The sequence below is a fragment of the Oreochromis aureus genome, linkage group 10 (assembly GCF_013358895.1).
Source record: "Oreochromis aureus strain Israel breed Guangdong linkage group 10, ZZ_aureus, whole genome shotgun sequence".
NCBI classification, from domain to species: domain Eukaryota; kingdom Metazoa; phylum Chordata; class Actinopteri; order Cichliformes; family Cichlidae; genus Oreochromis; species Oreochromis aureus.
The window spans coordinates 20,022,247-20,046,409 of record NC_052951.1 but is presented as its reverse complement, the minus strand read 5'-3'; the positions used below and the strand labels follow the sequence as shown (position 1 = coordinate 20,046,409).

Genomic DNA, 24,163 nt, shown 5'->3' with positions numbered 1-24,163 from the left:
CTCTCCTGTGAACCTGGGCTTGTCACTCTGCAGCTTTAAGGTTGCTGCAGTTTGAAAAGCTGCTTCCTCACTGTCACCTGACACACTGAGGACACGCAGCAAATCCTCACAAGGCCACCTTCCAATGTCTTCTTCCTTTTTCTTGAATGTTTTTAGAACAGCGTTTCCCACAGAATATGAGTAAGATGTATTAAGATGATTTTGACCCCTGTAAATTCCCAAATTCTTCATGAGGTCCTACAAGACCATAGTGACCTACCACTCAGATATGGATTTTTTTTTGGAAATGCTAACCACTGTAAAGCTGCAAATCATTGCTAGCTGGTAGTCTGTAACCTTCACTACCTCCTGATTCAGACACAATCTCCCTTTGGGGGATTTGTGTGGGTGGAAATCATTATGATTCAGTAATTTTTATAGCCATACTAAAAGGCAACATTATTTAGGATCAGCATTGGAAACAAAGAAAAGCCAATCTACTGTGCCACTCCCTGTGTTGAGTATTCCATAAATAATTATTTTAGGTCAAAATCCAGCCCAGAGAATAAGCTGTGTCTTATATATTTAACACAGAATAACCCTGTTCAGCATGTAAAATGATCTAAGTGCTCTCTGAAAACTGCAATACATGTCTAGAGTGCCTGGGGGAATACCAGTAATGGTAAACTCTCATCTGTAAAACACCTACTGTTACAGGATTGTGATGTATTTGATGCACCTTTAAACAAAATCTAACTTGGCATGTTTGTAAAAGCGCTTGAGCTATTGTTGACAATGCCCTCACAAGCAGATGCCAGTGCACTTACTGCATGTAAAAATCTGTTTGCGTAATTATGTCTGCACCAGATGGAGAAGCACGCGAGTCACATCTTCCTCCACCGCAGCCAGAGTGTAAGCACACCAGAGCAAGACGTGACAGAGGCATGGGTCAAAACGCATAAAATGTAACACAGTCACATGACCTAGAAGTGGAAAATTTAATATTCTGGGTCAAAGGTGGTTCAAGTGTTTCATATGTTTAGCTGTTGATCTCTTGGTTGTTTTGGCCATGATTTATCAGTTTTGCTTGCTCATTTATGTAATCCTGTTTTTAAAAAAATGTTTTTATTTTTGACAGTTCCAACAGTGTCGCTTTGAAAAAGAGAGCTTTAAAAACCTTTCTATCACGTCTCACTCTGAACTTTGTCACTGCTGCATGCATAAATGCTACGTGTCCTCTGTGACTCAGCAGATGGTTTGTCCCTTTTCCTCCTGTAGTTCTTGTTGGAAGATCACAGATATGTGGGGGAAATGCAGAAGCAGGACAGACCCGTTTGAGATCCAGCACTGAGTCTATTTTTAGCACTGCTGCGTTTAGCATTTAAGAGCAGACCAAGCATAGCACCCAAGGGCCAAAATTAGTTACTTGGAAATTAATAGGAAGGTTAAAGTGCATGTAAAACTTTACAACTTAATAATTACGGGAAAAGGCAGATGTGTGTGCAGTACAAGGAACCAGTGGTGATCTCGACTCTGTGGAACAGGAAAAGGATGGAAACTCCCTAGAAAATACCACACAGCATGCAGTGGATGTGCTCTGAAATCCCCATGCAGGAGTGTAAAGGAGGAAAGTTTACAGATGGCATTCAGTCTCTTTAACATGATTAAAACACATTTGTTTTTTTACTTTCCAGCTTTTTAAAAACTTAAATAATCAGAGTGACAAAGATTTTTTTCTTTTGATTTTGAAAATAGAAACTATTTTTAAAGATTATGTCACTGTCCAGAGGTTAAAATGTTCATACATCATTGCTTTCTAAAATAACAACACTAAACAACACAGACACAGTTAGGGGTTAGCTGCAATGGTAAAATGTCAGTGTTCTATTCACAGCTTGTTTATACTGCCCCTACTGCCCAAAAGACGTAGTGCAAATACCCAGTTTGGGAAAAGTGATAAACAATGAAGCATAGAGCGGGTGTGTAAAACATAAGGCCTGGGGGGCCAAATTCGGCCTGGCAAAGACTCCAAAGACTGTGAATTAACAAAGACTTTCTTTTTATATAATTACAGGACAGTCTAATTATATTATTTTGGCTTTAGCTCAAAGCTGTAACACAGATAGTTCAAATAGTTTAGACCAACAGGTTTCATCTGAAGTTTGTGCGTGCTGTGAAGATTCATTTCACAGGACAACAGGATGCATGCGTCTGAGCATTTCTATTTAAACTGGACTGATTTGTATTCTGTCAACCAGGCAGGTTATTAATTAGCCATATGAGCATATGAGGGCAGTCAATAAAAGTTTATAACCTTCTCACCGAAGGACAATTCACCGGTAAAAATGGAAAAATTAGACAATCATATGTAATAGAGGTGCTCATAACCCTTTCAGTGTTTTATTTTTACCTCTTTATTCAACAGCAAGGACCTCGTGGCGCAACGGTAGCGCGTCTGACTCCAGATCAGAAGGTTGCGTGTTCAAATCACGTCGGGGTCAACTACTTTAACCCTCCGCAACACTCACATTATTTATAATGTACATGTAGTAAATTGATTATATACAGCGTACCTATTTAAAATACAGAATATCTGTCTGTCACCGGTTTCCTATTCGCGCTTTATCGAAGTCACCGTATTCCCCTAAAGAAAAAAATAAGACGTGTTATTTAATATGAACTTTCTCATGATTTCCCGTGATACCGTCAATTTTCTCGTGGTTTCCAAATCAACAGCAAAGTTAATGCGTCAGATAAAAACAGCTAAACAAATAAAGCCTATGAGGTTCATCCTTCTGTTTCTAAAATGTCTTCATTGCCAAAGTGATTGATTCACTGGCAGCTGGCAGCACGGTCAGGATCACAGAGCAAAGCCGAACCGTGCAGCTCGAATTCGGCTTACTTCGTTTGACGTGTCGACGAGACCCGGAGACGTTCTTCTCTGGGAAGGTGTGTCCTGTTGCCATGGAGAGGCGTCACTTGGCAACTTGGCGGTGTAGCGTGATTGTGGAGCACAAAAGGTAGCGCTGCAGCTCGCAGCACTTAGCCCCTCTCCCCCCTTTTGTAGAAAACGTATTTATTTTAAACGACTAGATTGAAGGGCAGCTGCTGACAGGCTGCTTGTTTCCACCGAGGTTTCTTGCCTGCAATGAGTAAGAGGAATAATCTAAGAAGCATTTTATCCTGTTAATCAGTTGGTTTGGCGTGAGCAGACCTACTCATCGGCACTGAAACACCAGCATGCCGGAAGACAAGCCCGGCAAGCTCCTTCAGTCCCCCATGAGCTCTGAACGGACAAAGAAGAAAAGAAACAAAGGCACTGTTTCCACCTGTGCCTTAGAAAATGCAGGTATTTTATTCTCTTTTTTATCAGTGGAACTCATATTCTGATCCATACATAATATTATGTATTTTCCCTTAGCTAGTAAAATCCCTACACTGAAAGTTTATGAAAAGAATATGTGATGGATCTACCTGCCTATCTCTGAATCAAAGACAAACCAGCCTTAAAATCTGGAAAAATGAACTCCTCGTGCTGAACTATTAAGCACTGAAAATGAGATTTGTGCCTCGAGGGCACGTTAGACGAGAGGAAATTAAATTACAGCGCCACATTTTTTGTTATTGAAAGGATATTGGAAGCAGACCATGAAATGCATGTTTCTGATGGAGTCCATGCTACCAGCTAGTACAGAAACCATTCTGAAATGATAAACTGTGACCTAATAAAAAGCTCTTGAAACTCTCTCACAGCACAGCATGGATTTATTATTGGTCGTGCTGCAGAGAAAAAAAAAAGAAGAGGCATGGAAAAACATCTGACCCTCATGTTTCATCCCTCAAATCACTTGAATAGGTCGTTAGAGAATCAACCCCGTGCCTCCTCATTAACCTATTATAGCTCTCTACTGTAACCCAAGCCAAAAGTCCTTAATCTCCATAGGAAGTCATTAGTAATCGGAGGCCTCAGCTTTGTTTGCTAGTTTCCCTACATGTTTATGATGCTTCCCTACAGAGAAACTTCTGGCTGTATCTTTGCCTCCTGAGATCTTGCCGCTGGCCCTGCTGCCTCCTCAGAGTACGGGTCAGTCCCAAGACCAGGTTCCCAAGCTCAGAGCCTCCACTAAGACGAACAGAGAACGACAGAGGAAAAAACACCACAAGGACTCTCCGGCCACGCTGACAGAGAACCATAAAAGCGATGGAAGTGGAGATACTGCTCAGGGATACGTGAAGGAGCTCACTGTCCTGCAGCACTCTGTCCCAGCTCAGACTCTCAGCCTGCGGTGGGAGGGAGTGCTGCAGGATCCCCAGGCGGAGGCAAAGAGACTGGAGCAATACAGGGCCAACAGGCGGCAGCGGTACATCGCACACAGAGAGGCTCTGTTAAAGAAACCCTTAAGACAGACTTTTCCTAAAGAGAAAAAGGTTCCAGCTGAATGTGACCAGCAGGAGGCTGCGTCATTACTGCAGCTGAGCAGACACTGAATTAAAGAAGCAAAAGAGAGCCTTATGCTGTTAGAGGCCTCAGGATTTATTTGTTCACAGTTTAAAATAGATTTATGCAGTGTGAGACACAAAGTAAAGATCCTAGGGTGCTGTTAAGACACTGGACCAAAGAGAAACTGAGCAACTGAACACCCTTTAAAACGCCCAACAGAAATGCTTAGGTTCAAAGTACATAACCACAATGCCACAGCTTTCACGAGGACAAGAATGCCTCCTGCTGAGCACACCTTAAGAAGTTAAGTTGATCTTTCAGGGCAAAAACCCGGTCGGGATCACATAACATGAACCCAGCTCACATCTGTCAGTGAAGTGAAGGAGGGCTAATCCATTACAGCATGAGAAACACAAAGAAAGATGTCCAGCAGAGAGGGGGTGGCAATGTGACTGTAACAAAGCGCTGCTCTGCTGTCAGACTAAGCACAATGCAGTAAACACAGTAAAAAGCTTGTTGCTGACACGATGGAGCAACAATTTAATGTGCAAAGTCCTGAACTCATTATTTCTCTCTTCTTCTTTGTTGCTCCTCTAAACTGTTAACTGTGTAACACTAAATTCCTTACTGATAAATGGCAGTGGGCGTGTGTTTATCACATTTTAACTTTATAGCCACAATTATGCAGACAAGCAAATCACCACGCTACACGCAGGAGACAAAGATCATACAAATATACATACATATATAAACTATGATGATTATAGTATGACACTGTGATGTTGTGACACACCTTTCTAATCCAACTTTCCATTCAGTGCTTGTTGAACTGTGAAATGTCCAGGTATTGCCTCATGATACCAGTAGTGATACTGACCCTAGCCCAGGGGTGGGAAATCTCAGTCCACGAGGGACGGTGTCCCTGCAGGTTTTAGATGTGTCCTCGAACCAACACAGCTGATTTAAATGGGTAAATTAGCTCCTCAACATGTCCTGAAGTTCTCCAGAGGCCTGGTAACGAACTGATCATGTGATTCAGGTGTGTTGACCCAAGGTGAGATCTAAAACCTGCAGGGACACCGGCCCTCGTGGACTGAGATTGCCCACCCCTGCCCTAGCCAAATGCCAAACTACTGAAAAAAAAATCAGAAAAGATGGGAAGAAGAGGGAAAAAAATGTTAGTGGCCTCCACCTGTAAAATCATTCCTGTTTTGGGGCTTGTCTCATTGTTGTCCCTCTAGTCCACCTGCTGTTAATTTCGTCAAAGCAGCTGAAACATATTAACAACCCCTTCAATTACTTAATTGAACAGATCAATATTCTAGAAGTTTAATTGAGTTGATGCTGTAATCTAAATAAAAAGTTTTGATTTAATTTTTTTTAACAGTATATGTGATTTGCATAAAATGTTTGTATATGCATAATAGATGCTGGCACTTGCAGTTCCCTAAGCAATGTTTATGCAAAGTTTCATTAAGATTGCTCCACTCCCCCAGGAGGAAATAGGTAACATGCAAACATACATCCATACATATGCATATACTAATTATAGTATGATGTGTCCCCGTCCACACAGGAAGCAGTTTGTCTGTAAAGCCTCACTTTGACACAGATGTTTGGCTACTAGCAGACATTCAGGCTGTGGTTGCCTAGGTAACCATATAATGTATCTACTACCCTGTCATATGTCAGTCCTCTAATGAAAGGATGTCAAACTGATTTTGCATGTTGCATCACATACAGACCAATTTGACCATAAGTGGGCCAGACACTCCCCTTTGTGCGAAGACGTTTAACAAGACATTTAATCCCTGATACATCTTATTATATGAAAAAAGTAGTGTAGTTCCAACATTAAATCTTAGTTTTTCTAAATGATAAAGAACGAAATCTGTCAACACTACTGTTTGGGCTTTATGATAAATAAACATGTAAAAAGTTGAACTAGCTCATTGCCCAGACTGTGCTATATTGATGAAATAGAAAATTTCTGTTAATTCGCAGAAAATGTCCTTAATTTATTTGATTGTTTATGTATTTAATTTTTTAACTGTAGCCTCATTGTAAAAAACATACATTTCTATAGTTCCTGAGATGTCTAGTGGGCCAAATTAGAGTCTTTACTGATCTGATCCTGGCCCGCGGGCCTTATGTTTGACACCCTTGATCTAATGTTCTTTACTACCCTGTCATATGTGTGTCATAGGTATCCTGTGCTATCACCTTCACTTGCATAGTGTTCATCTCGGGACACGCCCACTTTGTGTCAATAGTGGGGGGGGTTTCTTAAAACCTGCAATCGCTGTCAAGTTTCATTGACTTTCAAAGGTTTCTGGTCACCACAAAACTCAAAATCACTTCATGTGTGGATGCAGCTTAAGGCTCTTTATGCTATAGATTTTTTACTGTCTCTAAGATGTTTGATGAGCAAATGCAGTAACATACAACATCTTAAATGTCCTTCAAATCACTTAACTGTACACCTATAACTGTAATTATAGGTGTACATTTATGAAGTGGGACAGATTACTTCCTGTTTCTGTCCACTCTGTGTACGAACACTACCACTGGTGGACAATAGATGTCAGAACAGTCCCTCTCTGAGTGAATCATATGTTCTCATGAGTCACTAAATACAACAGAGACAAAACTGATATGCCTGAGGGTTTTTTTTAATTCAAAGTTAAACACAAGACAAAAAAGTTTAAATGACAAGTACTTCACTTTTATTCTTACTCTTGGCATCAAGAATCACTTTGAATTAATAACAACGCTGTTACTAACAAGAGGGCTGATGATGCTCATCAATGTGTCTTCTTCTTGTCACCTCAAGAGAACAAATCTAATAACGTTCTTATACCGAGGATATCATAGATTACTTGCTGTTACAGAGTGACTGGGTTCCTGTGAATTTACAGCATTATACTGTAAATGCATTGTTCACACAGAAATGAGGTAACATGAATATCACAGGAGTCAGTCATCTGTTGTGCAATGCAATACACCTGCTCTATCCTTAATTATCTGTAGAATTAGCCATTTTTTCCCTGCATCACCAGATCTTGATTTTCATTGTATTTAGTTTGCACCATTAGCCAATTTTTTTTCTCTTACATAAGATAAGAGCTTCGATTTTATTAAAATGGCAGGCAACAAGTTTCAATTCAAATGCTAATAAAAAAAAAACGTTTAGCCTGCCCTTTGCAAAGAAAAAAACCCTAAATCTTTGACATGCAACATTAGTACAGAGAGAAAAAAAGCCATTACCACCTACTACCACCTAAAATATCACTACTGGTACTGGTACTACTAACTGGAACTGGCCCTGAAAGGTCCTGGGTGAACTGAGGCATCCTGCTGAGAGCGAACAGTAAAAGCTGAGGTGTGAATTAAAGATAGCAGCAGAGCGATTGAGGCAGGGGGAGAGAGAGAAACGCAGCATTTCTGTTGTGCAGTGCTTTTGTTCGTCGTTTGCTGCAGGCCTATTGTTTGCTGTTGGTGTGTTTTGTTACCATTGCCTGTTTCAGCATCTCTGTTTCAAAGAGCTGAACACTGCTGCCTCTGTTTTCCTAATCCCCCCCCTCTCCGACTCACTGACCGGACCACAAATGCGGATGCAGTGGGCATTAAGGTCACTTATGTTTTTCCAGCTGCCCCATCCAAGTAAAAGTCAGCTTTAAACACTAACAGCAGAGAACATACTGAGGCATCTTAAACGGCGATGTCTCTGGACTGTTACTGAAACACTCCTGGAGACATAAATCCCTGAAATTAAAAAAAAAAAAAATCTGTTAAATTAATGACAAAAAAAAATAGATTTAAAAAAGAAGACCTATAAGCTGCATCTTTTTGAGGTATCTGTTGTTGACATTTGGACTCCCCCTCACATGAACACTGAATGCATAGTATGCACTTCCACACAGCCCGTATTAGATGCTGAGCTGTTACTGCAGCTTTCACTGTGTTTGGTGCTCTTTCCCTCCGCAAGTGAAGTTTGTCTCTTCCGACTGAAAAATTTCAGTCCACGTCTCCAAACTCCCCCTGGTCCTTTTCGTGAGCCGTGCTGAAGAAGAGACACACGGAGGACCTAACATTGGACAGACGAGTGTAAGGAGCTGAATATCAGGACAGCTGCAGCCAGCTCAGGTCGTCTGATCTGTCAGAGAGAGGAAAAATATTTGAAAAAATGGTTTTATGTGGATTTCCACTTATCTTGTGTAATTCTGCCTCCATTCACTAGCACAGTGGATTTTAAATCAATCACCATGCGATGTGCTGACTTTCAGCTTTAATTCAAGATGTTTAACAAAAGTATTGCAATAGATACATCCATTTTTAAAACCTTTTTTATACATAGCTCCCTTTCTTTCAGAGGCTCAAAGTTAATTGGACAGATGACTGTCAGGTGCTTTCATGACCTTGAAGGTCTGTTCTCTTGCTATTCATTCAGAAATTAAGCAGAAACAACGTTTTACTAGAACTCCCAATATGAGATACCAAAGCAAGTGAGCGAGTGAGTCATCATTAGATTGAAAAACCAAAGCAAACCTGAGAGGAAAAAAAAATAGGAGTGGCTGAATGACCATTCTAACTCATTCTTAAAACTGTAAGTGCAGGATGACGGAGGTTATGTAAAGCAACTTCACAACATTCAGCATTTAAAAGTCAAGAATACTTTTCGGGAGGTATCATTGTTATGGTCAACAATCAAGAGACGCCTTCTGGTGTTGGCCAGAAGGGCCGATGGCGCGATATGGCAGCCTCGCTTCTGTCAGTCTGCCCCAGGGCAGCTGTGGCTACAACTATTGCCTCCACCAGTGTGTGAATGTGTGTGTGAATGGTGGATGACTGGGTATGTAAAATCCTTAGGCGGGCTAGTAAAAGCGCTATACAAATACAGGCCATTTACCATTTACCATGAATGGAAACAGAGGGTTTACAACAAGCAGGTCAGAAAGTCTGCATTTACATGCTGATTATTTAATTTAAATACACTGTGGTGTTGTACAGAGGCAAAATGACAATAAACGTGTCACTATCTAAAAGAAGAAGTTAGTTGAACCACACTTAAACTTTTCAACATGTGACAATACGGATATCTTGAACCCATCAGCTAAATGTACCAATATGAGAACAGACCAGGATATAGATATAGGATATACGAATGGATATAGCTTCCAGTGTTTCTAATGCCCACATAGCAAAATTGGTATGGCCCGGATCTGGCCCACACAATGTGCTTACACATGGCCCACATACTGCAAAGAATGACGGCCCTTTGGTGGCCCAGATCAGGTTTGCCAGAGGTGGCCCACACATGGGCCAGTACAACGCCAGTTGCAGACACCGAGCTGGCCCTGTGCTGGCCCAGAACAGTTTCAGCTCTGGCCCCAGATGTAAGCCTAATGTGTACCTTAATCAAGCCATGTAATAACAACATGTGCCTGAACATAATAGTGCAAAAGTAATATGACAAAACTCTGTTCAGAAAGTGAATGATTCTTATACATTCACCCAATCCCTCTAAACTGAGTGCTTCCTAACTACATTCATACTTGACATGCAGACTGGAGGAGCCAGGAATTGAACTACTAACCTTCTGATCAGTAGGTGCCCTGTGCTACCTCCTGAGCTACAACCACCCAGTGGTAAACTTGAGTAAATCCTCACTAGGTTTTGGATAAAGTGTACGCTCACAAACCTGTCAAACCTGCAATTGAAACGTTGGCTACCATAGCAGTATAGTATTGCAACATGGCATTTGGTTCTTCTAACTAAAATAGGAAAATAGGAACATAAATATTACCATCATTGCCAGACCTGGCCCACATCTGGTTGACATACACCCTGCCATGTCACCAGTCAGTCAGAAGTGCCAGCTTGATGCCTGATCCGGGGAAGACCTGTTTTCTATAAGCCTGGGCCACATAAACCAAACCATAATCGAGCCAGATATGGCATCCCATCACATAAACAGTGCCATCTACGCAAGGCCTGGCCCATATCTGGATGACATACCACGTATCATGCCAGAAGTCAGCCAGCAGTGCCGGCTTGACACCAGATCCAGGCCAGACCTGTCTGCTATGTGGGTGGTCACCAGGGGAGCAAATCCACTGGCAGTGAAAGGAAGACAAATTGCATTGAATTGTATGGGAGTCTATGGGAAAGTAACCCTCTGCCTAAATTTCCAGGGTCTCAAGAAACATTTTTTCTGATGAGTTTGGGTTCTTTCTCACTCATTTAAAGTCCCATTGAAAACAATAACATGGTCTCCATTAGCGTAAAACAGGATATGCTGTATTTTGAAATTAAGATGCTGCTAGCTAACAAATGTGTTCCATATTTCTTAGTCACCTCATTCATCATGTTTGGTTTCAAAACAAGAAGATATCAAGGGCAAAAAAGACGCTGACCTATGCAGACCTATGCAGGGACTTCTCTAATGATGCCATGAAAAATTGTTTTCAAATTTTAGTGATCTGAGATTTTTACAAAGCCTATGAAAAGTTTGATTGAGCCTCTTTACCAGCCTCTGTCAGTGCGCCCCAGGGCAGCTGTGGCTACAATGTAGCTTGCCATCACCAGTGTGTGAATGTGTGTGTGTGAATGGGTGAATGACTGAATGTAGTGTAAAGCACTTTGGGGTCGTTAGGGACTAAGTAAAGCGCTATACAAATACAGGCCATTTACCATTTTTACCATGTGAGAAGCATGCATGTTCTACCCAGATCCCAGCCATCACCAGAGACAAAAGGAGTATTTGTGTGGTTAGAACTTGTCTGAATCTCTTTTGAGTGCTACGTGTAAGAAAGGACAGCTTGAAACAAGTTCCTGGCCTGATTATCCGAACAATGTCTGGACATCATGTGTCAAAACAGCTTTGAAGTCATGTTCCTGACCACCTGTGGTCTCTAACTTAAACAATGAAACTCTGTTAGATCTTTTTTTGGACTCCACCAACCTCTAGGTAAGAAACATGGCTCATTTTTCACAAAAATAAATGTCCCTACATGTCTCTCTGGAGTCATGTTGTTCAGATTCAGTTTGACTAAAATAATCAGAAGATGGGAATATAGAAGCAAAGTGTAAAATAAACAGAATGATTTTACATACTGGGCCTCTTTTTTTGTGATGACTTTTCCTGTTGCGAGTCTCTCAGCTACTGCGGACACTGCTGGATCAAAGTTCAGGCCAGCTGCTGCTATGACCTCATCATCCCTACAGGAAAAAAAACATTCCAAACATACACATCTGGGTATTTATTTATTGGTTACATTTTTTCTATCACAGTTGAATACAGTTTTAACAATAACTTACTTGATGTACAATGCGAGGAACTTCCTGTCCTCAAACTTTCCTTTTATCACGAGCTCAGTGTATCCCTCCCCGTAGCCTGCACACAGCCAAAGCAAACATTTAACAACAGCATGCAGAAACATGTGAAATCTATCACAGAGGGTTTATCTACAATGTCTGTCTAAATAGTTTTTTGAAGCAGTAAAATAAACAGTTTGGATGGCAAAGACTGAAAAGAAAGATGTAATAACTTCACATGAATAATAATAATAAGACATCTGATTTTTTGTGTGCCAGTAAATATTTACGTGTGTGTGTGTGTGTGTGTGTGTGTATACCCACCTGTGTATCGGATGGTCTTACCCACAAGGACGGTCCAGTAGAAAGGGACTGAGTTCAGTTCAGTTGTTTTGTTTAGCATGTTCAGAGCTACTATCCTCCCTTAACACACACAAAAAAGTTTGTTTAACATGTAAATGACATATATGGGATTTTACCCTGTGACACCCAGTGTGTCATATTTTATACATGAGCTTTTGAGACCATGAATGAATAGCACAACAATTTTTTAAGCAATAGCAAAAGTGATACAAATTAAAATGTATATATGCAAATTTATATTTAATTTGTTATTTTTTGTATTCATCAGAATGTTTAGTAAACACTCCAGCTTGAAGGAGAGAGCAAAGGTAAGGTGTGTAACAAGGTTGATGTCAGTTTTAGAGCTTTAAGTAATATAAATTTACCCAGAATTCTCGTGAATTTAATCCTGTTTCCGATAGATGACATTTTACCAGCTTTTGTGCTTCCCATGGTAAATGTCAAACATTGATTTTGTGCATCAAAGTCTCTTTGTGAATCTTTCCAGTTAGGCTTATATGTTTCCTGCTTTACCCTGTGCTTGTGCCATCTGCCAGTGTCCGATGTTAACCATCTTGTTTTTAGCCATGGCCAGTGGGAACATGGCCAGATCACCACCACAGAAGACATCGGGGACATTGGTGCGCATGTACTGCAGGAGGGATACACACAGAGAACTGATGATCAGCGGTCCAAAGCACAGGTTTGGGGAAAAAGTACGAGTCGGGCTTATGTGCTGTAGATAATCGGGTGAACCACTGACCATTAGCCTACCTTGTCGACTTTTACAAAGTTTTTTGAGGTCATCTGTATTTTACTGTCCTTTAGGTACTCTGAGTTCGGCATGGTGCCTAGTGGAGGAAAAATAGGAGCAGTTAATCAGGTCATTTCACTCAGTTATTTGTGTCATTTAGGAAAATTTATACAATTGTAACAACTCGTTTAACATTAACATCAGACATATTTACAATATGCTGGCAACAGTAATATAAGTGAATATATACATATACTGACTATAAAAGCTTTCAAGAATTCTGTGTTGCTTAATAAAAGACTCATAAAAGACTCTGAAATGTTTCCACTTACCAATACCTACAATCAAAACTTCAGCTGGGATGACTTTTCCACTTTTCAGCACAACCTCCTTCACCTTGAGGAAAAAACCAGAACGTGACAGGAAGAACTCAGTGTTAGTAATTTTTTTCATTACTGAAGATAAAACCGTGCTGATGTTCTCATCTGAAACTAGGTGTCACGATCCTGGGCCATTTGACCCAGCGTTTTGAGTCTTAATATATTTTGATGTTTATGGTTTATGTTTAAGTTCATTAGCTTATCTAAGTCCATTTCTTTTTGCCTATGTTGCCCTGTTATAGTTCATTGTTTATTAGATTTCCCTTGTGCCTTCACTCCTGTGTTTAAGTCTCCGTCGGTCTTCATGTGTTTCATGTCTGCTTCTCAATATGTTTCCTGTTTTATTTTGAAGAGGTCTGGTGTCCCATGTTCGTTGTGTTTAGTTTCACTTCCCCTGTGGCGTCAGTATGTTCATTCTAATCAGCTGTCACCCATGTGTTTCCACTTGATTGATTCCTTGTCAGGTCGTCTGTTGAGTTCTCGTCATGTTTTTATCATGTTCAAGCTTTTGTTCTTTGTCTGTTGTGTTTAGCATTTAGTTTTTCCCAGTTTAGTTCTAGTTTTGCCTCAGTGTGCATCTGCCTTTTGTTTTGTACCTTTTCCCAGCCACAAATAAACGGCTCGCCTTTTGTTAAATTATAGTTTTGTTCCAAGTGTCTGCATTTGGGTCCTCTTCCTCCCTCCACATGTTCTGCCAGTGCAAATCGTGACACTGGAATGAAGTTTATCTCCTCACTTTACCTTGCCATTCACACCTCGGACCTCCGTCACGTTATCATTCATGTAGAATTTCACATTTCTGTCAATCAGCATCTACAGAAACAAGAGTTTGAACAACAAACACGTGAGCTGGAGATGAACTACTGTCAGGGTATAATACGTACATCTCTTTCCCCTCGCCATCTCCCTTCTAAACAGTTGAACTGTCACACTGCTCCCACTGCCAGACTGCAACTGCACCTTATGTACATTCTGTAGTATTCATTCCACCTCATTTCATTTCTGTATTTTATGTATATACGTTTAGATTAGTTATTTATAGTTGGTTTACACAGCTTTGTGTATGTATGTGTATGCATGTGTAATGTATATATAGATACGTGGGTGTGTGTGTGTGTCTGTGTGTGATTTACATTGCTGTGCTCGAGAGCCACCATCTACCGGAACCAAATTCCTTGTATTTGTCTGCACATATACTTGGCCAATAAACACGATTCTGATTCTGATTCTGATTCTGATCTCCATCTCTTCATCTTTCTTACCGTCATGGTGAGTTTGCCGATTTCAGGACCCAGCGTATTTTGGTACGGCATCTCACTGCTGCCTATCACTGTGATACTGGAGGCTTTGTCTGTCAAGTAAGATGCCACCTCCATCCCTGAAAGCAACATGTAATTGTAGTTGCTGGAGCGAATATCAGTGTGAATAATGAACTGAAGAAAGGTTTTGATCACCTCTTTGACCTTGAAACTGCTAAAGGTTCATAAAAAGGGTGTCCGACATAAAAGTATATTTCACTTGATATTTGACATATGATGCGAACAAAAAGACAAAGAAAAAGAGAAAAATAAAGCTAAAAGGTGTTGACGCTGTAAATTAAATTTTTTATTTTCCTCTCTTTTGTAGGCTTTTGGGTCTATTTAAAAATAGGGAAGACAGGAAAAAACGAAGTTTTCACAGTTAAAGCATATAATTCCACTAGCTTTGTTTTCTACACAAATCCAGGCAATACAAATGTGCACATAGTAACCATAGTAATCAGTACCAACAAATGAGGTTCCCACGAGGACAACATTGGAGCCCGTACAGGCTGCGTGGATTTGCCGGGCGTCCTCTGGCGTCTCCAACATCTTGATATTCCCCAAGTTCATGCCGGGAACATCCAGACCCTTTGCTCTAAAGGACAGGGATCAGAAGCAACTCACTCTGTTGTAAAGTGGATGCTCCACAACAGGAACCATGATCCTTTCTCAGATTTTTTGAAATGACTAATTATATCTTAAAGTGGTAAATTTTCTCGTTTTAAACATTCGATGTGTTTTCTATCTTCTACTGTGGGTTTATGAGATTTGCAGACCTCTGCATGCTGTTTTAGGTACCTTTTATACAGCAACCCAGCTTTTTCAGAAAAGCTGTTGTTGCTCTGAGACTCAGTTTAATAAAGTCTCCTTAGTTTTATCGTAAAAGTAAATTATATTTTATTTCTTATTTAAACATTTCCATCAAATGTGCAGACTTAAAAATATATGATAAAACTGAGAGGACATTAACAATAATATTTCAGTTGGGGAATAATTGGTGCCTGCCTGAGGCCAGAAAAGGGGTTTAGGCTGGAGCCAGTTTCATGAGAAATGTTTGTACACATACTTGTGAGGTTGTCTGTACCTGCAGCCAGTTGAGATGAGGACTTGGTCGTAGCTCTGGACTGAACCATCATCAAATGTGACCGTCTTCTTGTCTGTGTCCACGGAAAGCGCCTGCAAACACATCAGTAGCCAGTTTCAAAGCATGACTCAATCACATAGATACCAAGTCATTCCCACATGTGTTGCTGTCCGGAAGAAGATTTACCTCAAAGTCACAATGTCTATGAGATAAAACACAGATGAAAGCACATGCAGGATGTTGTCATACAGGAAGTACTCACTTCTTTCCTGAGCCACACCTCTATGTCATACTGATGGAAAAACTCCATCCTCCTCATCAGGATGCTGTCGCTCTCCACGTTCATCACCTGTGACATCAGCGAAACTCCAGTGAAGTGAAGAAAATTCATAAAGAGACTTTCATGTGTTTGTGTCGAGTTATTCGCTGTGCAGAACCTTGCTCAGTCGCGTTTTGTCGTAAGGTAGGAGGTCTTCTCTGGTCACCATGATGATCCTGCCACCAAAGTTTTCCTGCCGCAGCGTCTCAGCACAGATGAGTGACGCGGCTCCTGCACTTACACAAAACAACACACAATCACACACACACACACACACACACACAAAGGAAGCAAATTAGAAGGAACTCAGTCTAATACCTGCACGTATTCATGTACAGCATACATGTACTTTTTTGCAAGATCAGAGAAGAATCTTATTTTCCTGACACATTTACTCAAATCCCAAGGCAAAATTGTTATATTTACTTATTTGTTGAGAGGACATAGTTGAAGATGCCAGTTAAGTGCCCTATTGAAGCCACACAACCACACACACATATTGGTCCACACTCACCTCCTCCCAGCAGCAGAACAGTGTGAGTAACTCCTGGCACTGCAGTGCCCATACGCTTTATCCTTTTCTCCTGCCTGAGAGTCTGAATCATGGATCAAACACATGGCCAGGTCATCAGTAGGTACCAACAGTGATATTTACAAACAGAAAATTATACATGGGATATTATTTCAGTTGCCTAAAAATACACTCACGGTTGCTTTCTTAGGCCCACCTGTTCAAATCAGCCAGCCACTCAGTGCATTTGTTCACATTGCAGCTTTCAGCTACAAACCAGTTTCCAAAAATGTGAATCAAAGTAAAATGTAAGCGTTTGTGTCAGTGTTGAACTAAAAAGATAAATCTTGATGTTTTAATGTTGTTAAAATGTGCTCAGTATGAATTTTTTGACACGTCACACTTAAAAAAGCAGGGAAATCCCACTTTGTAGCGTCGCCTCTTTTAAAAAAAACAAAATGATAAGTGTTTGAGGCCCAACTGTTTTAGTTTTTAAAGCAATATGCTCCCCATTCTTGATTAATCTGTGTTTTCAGCTGCAAAGGACCTCTTTTGTTGTATTCAGTTTTGTAATGTGCCAATTGTTTCAGTGGGTCACAGATTTGGGTTGCAGGAGTACCAGGAGTCTGGTATGTTGGAGTCAGGTCATCAACTGGTGTTTATCGCCTCCACTATAAAAATCCCAGTTCTCCCTCCAACAGTTACTCCCTGGCAATAACTTCAGCCTCTTCATTTCACTTCCTAGGGCTGCCTCACCCGGCCTTTCCCCTTTATTATCCTTTGGTCTCACACAACCTCAATTCTCTCTTTCTTTCTGTAGCTGGGTTTTAACCAGTGTTTATGGATGCAGCAGTGAGCTGTGTTCAGTGACAAAGGTTTTCAGAATTAGTTGTATATGGCCTTCTTTCCTTGCTGAAGAGATCTATACCAGGAGATTAAAATGGCCTCATATTACTAAAACAGAAAAGATAACCTACTTACCTTTTTATTTATGGACACATACACTTTGCTGTTTTGAATATGGACCTTCAAAAGAAAAAAAAAACATTTAAACAACAGCAAATGTGCTCATAAGCTTTATCTCAATCTGTCTCTCTGGTTCATACTTTGTGGCAAGGTAGACAGTCGATGCCCGGGTATTCCTCTAGATCGCCTGTGTGGACATTGAAGCAGGAGCCGTGCCACGGGCAGCGCACTCTGTTCCCTGAAATAAAACCTGAACACACAAAGATGCGCACACAAAAAATACAAGATGAAGACAAATTATTAAAACATAAGAAACAAATATGAAGCTCAGACCAGTCTGATACCTTACAGTGTGCACAGACAAGGTGAATTTGCTTTAATGGCACTTTTCTGCCCACACAAGCGCCCAGACTTGACTCAAGGCTGAAATACATCTATGTGATGTCACAGAAACTCCTCTTCAGACTTCCTGTCCTCATACCTTTGCTAAGTGGAGCGCCGTAGTGTGTACACTGGTTCCCAATGGCGCTGTATTTACCCCCGCTGCGCGTCAGCAGCACACCGTGATGTCCAACTTCAACTTCCATCATCCTGAGACAACAGACACACACACACACACACAGGGTTTTAATTTTTTAGAATAAGAACACTTTGACTTGGTCTTTTCATCCAGCCGTGGAAGCATCGTGTCTGCAGGGATGGCTTTATCTGGACTGAAAAAATTATTTTTTAAGTAAAATGCACCTGAAATGCATAAAATCAAAGGTTTATGTATTAAAATAATTCATCATTAATGGGTATAAACTGAATGCACACCTATGAAGTAAGTTAGTTGACCGGATTGGATTAAATGTAATGTTTTAGATTGAACTTATACAACAAAATTATGCACAAAAACTTATATGTAATCAAATTACATAAAGTTACCATTTTGGGCATAAATATTTTTTGAATACTTTGGGCTTTTTTGTTAAAAAAAATAATAAATAGTGCCCGATGAAAACTGTAGTCTGTGGGCCATCAACCTTTTTCTGATTCTGAAGTGTGGTGTGCCAGAAAAAGTCTGAAAACCAGAGCTTCAGTTCAGCCAGAGGGCGTGGACACAGAGACAAGGTGGCCGTGTTATCCTCCTTATAAACTGTAATCACTTTGTTGATGCCTTACCCCTCCCCTGTCCCAGCAGAGACTGTATTTTTGATAAAATTGCAACCTTGGGGAGTTTTTGACGGGGTACAATCAATGACAAGGCGTCCTAGTAGTATTTTCACTAAAACTGATGTAGTATTGTTGGGTTTTAGACAGGTTCAGTAGCCCCAGTGTCTCTGGCCCACTGTTATGAGGCTGGTATTCACTGTCTGACCTACAGTTTTGACCAGATGGCACAGACATATATTGTATTCAAAATTCACTCCAGAGCTTTCATCTACAGGGACCCCCACTGTCATTTAGACCCCACAGAGTGTCTAAATAATCTAAATAAAGGGGGTTTTTTTGTGGTCAAACGCATTGTACACTGTGGGGTACATACAGCTCAGCCCCAAGGAAAATTCCCCTTTCTGTCAAAGAAAAGAAGGTTAACTACACATTAATCCCTGAGATACCTTAATTTAAGAAAAAGAGAGGCCAAGAAATGCTGCTTTACCAAAGAAAGAAATCTGTCAGCAAGACTCTTTGAGCTTAAATTTAAGAAATAAATGTGGAAAATAACAGAAAAAAAGTCTAATTTCTCAGACTGACCAGTAATAATAGAAAAAAAGGGTTTATTCACAGAAATTAACCATTTTTATGAGGACAAACAACAACAACAAAAACCAAATAGATTGGACTCCTTCCCAGGCCGTTTCTGGTCCCTGTCCCTTTTGTTTGACATCCCTGCTATAAACCATTCAAATGTTTTAGATGTCACACTGAGACTAGTTTAAAATTTATAGGTATAACTGTTTATCTGGTTAGAACACACAAGCGTATGTTTGCAGGTTCCCCATCCCCTCCTTACTGTCCATCCTGCAGGTCTGACTCCAGACAAACCACCTCTGTCAGCTCCTCTGATGAGTTCTCCGAATCAGAGTCCGTGAGCTCTCCGCGGGCTGCCCAAACACATTATAAATAAATAAATGAGTCATCAAATGAATGATCATCAGTTTACTTTCAGACACTATTCTGCTGAGGCTACTCACGCGGCTTGGTCGACATCTCTGTGATTCAGCTGTAAGAGCTCGCAGACACCCAGGCGAACCCCAGGGACATTAAAGGTTATTCAGACGCTCAGGTGGAAACTATTTGAGTCCCGCGTCACTTTGCTTTCCTCTCAGCAGCTGAACAATGGGAGTCCATTTCCAAGGGAACCAGTCCATCCCCAACCTGCATCCCAGTTGGTCCAGTGAAAAGTAGATGATTTGGCTCTAATCACCACGGAAAGTGTCTTCGGTGAGGCAGTGAGCGGAGAGTTTGGGCACTGTGGCGGCTCACGTTCAGCCGCCGTATTGTCGCAGAGAAAGGAGACCCTGCTCTTTTGTTTTTTTACAACGGCAGCACAGAGAAAGGCTGACGAGGCTGAACGCTGAATGGAGGGGCGACAAAGCAACACTTACTCAACCACAGGTGGTTATAATTCACTCTAAAGCAGAAACACTGAAGTCAGGCACTGTGGTCACATTCACACACGAAGCTGCACATCTATCAGATTTTAGCCCATATGTGCCACAAGAAATTTCATTAAGAACATCCGGTGCAAACATCAAGTTTGTCATCAACTCGGCTTTCACAAAACTTTTTTTTTAACGTTGTTGGGATCACAGTTCTTGGAAAACTTTATAAAAGTCGCATTCATTGCAGGGCTGTTGGATTAGATTGTCCTTGGTGCAGAAGCACAAAATAAATCATCACCATACAAGATTTATAAACCACGTAGGGGTGTATAGTTAGGGTCACGTAATAATGAACCATCCATAACCTTTCTGCTATAGTCTCAGGCTGCTGGGAGACTTCCACTAAATCAGTGAATTCTAGGTAGCCGCACGGCGCCAACCTGAGCTGTTTATCTTCAACCCATACATCATACCAGGTCTCACTATTATCTGATAGTCTGATAGTCTCCCCCCTCTCCACCCTTCCTCCACGCTCTTACCCTCAGTTCATAATGCTGTACTAGCAGTTACAGTTTTTCTCGATTGGTTTGGCTCATTTCTTGAAACCGAGATGACATTCTCAAAACCATAAGGTCATTTGGCCAAACAGTCTTACAGTGCTGCCCAACATTATAGCTCACTAGCAAAATCAAATATCTTTCCCCAAACTCTTCGTCCATGCTTCAAAAGCAGATTCCTTTCCCATATAAAAGGTCAGTACAGTCAAAATAGCACAGATCCTTCTCAATTGCCTTGGCACATGTGCATTCATTTAGTGCATTTGTCAGAATAACCTGGATGGTTTAGCACAACACCATGGATCCCCTGCAAAAGCTCATATCTCTCCCAAAAGAGTTTATCCATGTGTCAAAACTAAATATCCTTCCCATATAAATAGTCAATGCCCCCAAAATGCATTATACCTTTGGCATTGTTTAAGGACTGCAAGTCAAAATGCTTAGACGTTTTGTCACTGAGGCACAGGGTCTAGCAACAGAATACCACTATGAATAAAACCAAAAGATTTTACAGTAAAATCAGCCTCCAATAAACCACTCATACTCAAGGAAACTGTAAACATTTTTATTCGTACAAAGAAATGTTAACATTAGAGAACATACTGTGAAAAGAAAACATATACAGGATTCTGTAAATGTGAACAGTTATAAACACAAACAAAAAAAAAAAACAAAACAAAAAAAAAAACTCTAGCCTACCATACTGTAAATAAAGTTTCAGAACTATAGTACAGTAATATTTTCAGTGGTCGCCATTGTCACCCTCTCTTTCCTGGCCACCATCCTCATCCTCCTGACCATCGACGCGCTGCTCTCTGTCAGGCCATAAATTCTCATCCACATCGCAACGGATATTTTCTCGTGCGATGCAGCGAGGAAGAAACGGCGTGAATGTCTCAACCATCCCCTACATTGATCCCCTGTGATGTCCTCACATGCAGCATCCATTGCATGCAGTAGGGCCCTCTGGTCTTGAGCCTGATGCTCATACACCCTCCACCTCCAAGCTGAAAAAAAACTCCTCAATTGGATTTAGGAAAGGAGAGTAAGGTGGAAGAAACTCCATTAGCATCCGGGGATGGGTGGTGAACCAGGTTCTGATGCGTGTCATGGTGGAAGTTCACATTATCCCACACAATGACATAATGTGGTAGCTGAGGTCCTTCTACACCTCTCTCATTTTCTGGGATCAGATCAGTATAAAGGTGGTCCAAAAATTGAGGAGCTTTTGTGTATTGTAGGGCCCTAAACTGGGAATGTGTGTGGCCACACCTCTTTCTGATATAGCGGCACACATTGTTATATTTGCTCCTCGCTGGCCTGGGACATCCACAGTGGCTCGGTGGCCAATGATGTTACTGCCACGCCTTCGACCTTTGGCCAGGTTGAAGCCAGCTTCATCAACGAACACTAGGATGTGAGGGGTTTCGTTGCCTTCTAATGCCATTATTCTCTACAACAGAATAGAAATAAATCTAATCAGTCAAGTAGAGACAGATACTGCAGGGAGGATCTAAAGTACTGTACAAACAGGGAGTGGAAAACTGAAGACAATTTCTAGGCAAAATGCTCTAGTCACACAAAGCTGGATTCTGAAGGTGAAAAGGATAACATAAAACAAAAAAACAGTGGTAACCATGTCTTACTGTAATAGTGTTACAATGATAGACAACCAGTAGTTGACTTACATGCACATACTGGTACCGCAGCCCTTTCACTCTGTCAGAGTTTCTCTCAAATGGTACCCTGTAAATCTGTTTCATGGTCATCTGATGTTTCTTCAATACCGGTCTATTGTGGAGATGCTGATAGAGTTTATATTTTGGAACATTACATTGTCTAGCAGGATTGCATTACGAATCTGTCTCAGTGTGATGGCATTATTTGCAATGACCATGTTGCATATTTCTCGTTCTTGTTGTTCATTTAGAAGTTTTCTTCTGCCACCCACTTGAGGCTGTCGTCCAATCCTAGACATACAAGTCAAAGGTCAACACTGTAAATTTGTTACAAAATGAGTTGCCAATGTAATTGTACTGCTGTCTTATGGTACTAGAAGTGTGATGCACTGCACAGTGACTGGAATACTATTCACAGTATTTTCTCCATTTTTTGTCTTTGTCATTTTATAGTATCATATAACATCACATGACGATATTACAGTACTCTAGGCCTACACACACACCAACACTGAATAGTTCAATAGCATAGTTCTGTACCTGTTTTCCCTGCGAAAGGTTTGGATGATGGAGGAGACTGTAGACCGAGGCACATTAGGCTGCACTCGGCGACCTGCCTCTGCCATTGTGAGGCGATGGTTTATAACGTGGTCAATAAGGGTGGCCCGGATTTCATCTGGGACATCATGGTGCCTCCGTGCTCCTCGGCCTCTTCCCCCTATTCCTCCACGCATTCTCACTCCTCCTCTTCCTCTTCTTCTTCCTCCTCTTCCTCGAGCAGGAAGTTGCTGTTGTACTTGGCGAGGTGCTTCCATGTTCACACTGCAAATGAAACTGGCCCAGGCCAAGCTCTGTCTATATACTTTTGGCAGCAGTCATGATCATAGACAACACCTGTCAGGTATCTGAACAACCTGTTTGACTGATCATCTGAGATGTGGGAAACTGCTCCTTCGTTAGTTCTAATTTCACCTGATTGATTGTCAAGTACTGTCATAACTTTATCAAATGTTCCAAGATATTCTTTCATGGTATTATATCTTTGACTAATTTTGACAGTTGAACAGACAATTGTGCATATGATGACTTACACAATGAAACCATGCTGATATGTTTTGGAGTGAGTGACCATTTCACTGAAAATCAACTAATCAGTTTAGATCGGCAAGATCTATTTATTTGGAAAATGTGCTAAATGTGAGCTCATTGTGCTAACTGTAGCTACTTGTACATAATCATTTGAAAAGAAGCACAGAGTCACTTGAGACATGTACTAAAGCATTTGCAATTTGATTAAACCAATGAAAATGACATTCTGTTGTGAACAATTGCAAGGTGGTTTGGAGATTTGTCCATGTTATTTTGAGAATGTCATCTCGGTTTCAGGAAATGAGCCAAACCAATCGAGAAAAACTGTAATAATTAACTGAACTACTTTTACATCGCTTTAATGTTACAGTTTGTTGTAGGATTTAAATTCGCTTTTTTCCCCAAGCCAAAATAACAATTAAAAACCTTATGAGAATTTGGGATTATTAGTTGAAGATCTATGTTTATGTATGTAATTAAGGCCAAGACTCCAGGTTTTTCCCTTAACTTGTTACCTGTTTTGTAATGTGGTGTTTGCTCTGTGATAGATAGATAGATAGATAGATAGATAGATAGATAGATAGATAGATAGATACAATACAATACAATACAATTTTATTTATATAGCACATTTAAAAACCCGAAGGCACACCAAAGTGCTTCACAGTAACATGTAGAGTCAACATAAATCAATAACAGGGTACAAATCAGGCACTAGCACAGACAGGATAGAGGCACTAACAGACTAGGAGATTTAGGTAAATACAAAATCTGCTAAGACAAAACACAACAGTAAAATTAATAAAAAAATAATAATAAATTTAATAAAATCTAATAAAAGATTTAACAGATTAAA

General features: G+C 40.6%; 2 protein-coding genes and 1 non-coding gene across 3 annotated transcripts; 2 read left to right on the top strand and 1 right to left on the bottom strand.

The window, feature by feature from the left end:
* The first annotated feature begins 2,408 nt into the window (after positions 1–2,408).
* On the top strand, positions 2,409–2,480 carry trnaw-cca. Its single transcript has one exon. It is a non-coding gene; the product is annotated as a tRNA-Trp (tRNA).
* A 476-nt stretch (positions 2,481–2,956) lies between these two features.
* c10h17orf97 (chromosome 10 C17orf97 homolog) lies at positions 2,957–4,500 on the top strand. The gene is made up of 2 exons (XM_039618713.1): positions 2,957–3,328; positions 3,995–4,500. The coding sequence occupies exons 1-2, from the start codon at positions 3,220–3,222 to the stop codon at positions 4,465–4,467; spliced, it is 582 nt and encodes a 193-aa protein (XP_039474647.1). The 5' UTR covers positions 2,957–3,219; the 3' UTR covers positions 4,468–4,500.
* A 2,623-nt stretch (positions 4,501–7,123) lies between these two features.
* LOC116317268 (apoptosis-inducing factor 3) lies at positions 7,124–19,587 on the bottom strand. Its single transcript, XM_039618164.1, has 19 exons — positions 19,572–19,587; positions 19,391–19,481; positions 17,876–17,985; positions 17,535–17,644; positions 17,410–17,454; positions 16,432–16,513; positions 16,036–16,148; positions 15,861–15,947; positions 15,599–15,690; positions 14,979–15,109; positions 14,476–14,591; positions 13,955–14,026; positions 13,166–13,229; positions 12,854–12,930; positions 12,614–12,731; positions 12,062–12,160; positions 11,741–11,816; positions 11,537–11,641; positions 7,124–8,576 (listed from the first exon to the last, which is right to left on the bottom strand). The coding sequence occupies exons 1-19, from the start codon at positions 19,585–19,587 to the stop codon at positions 8,543–8,545; spliced, it is 1,638 nt and encodes a 545-aa protein (XP_039474098.1). The 3' UTR covers positions 7,124–8,542.
* Between the last annotated feature and the right edge of the window lie 4,576 nt (positions 19,588–24,163).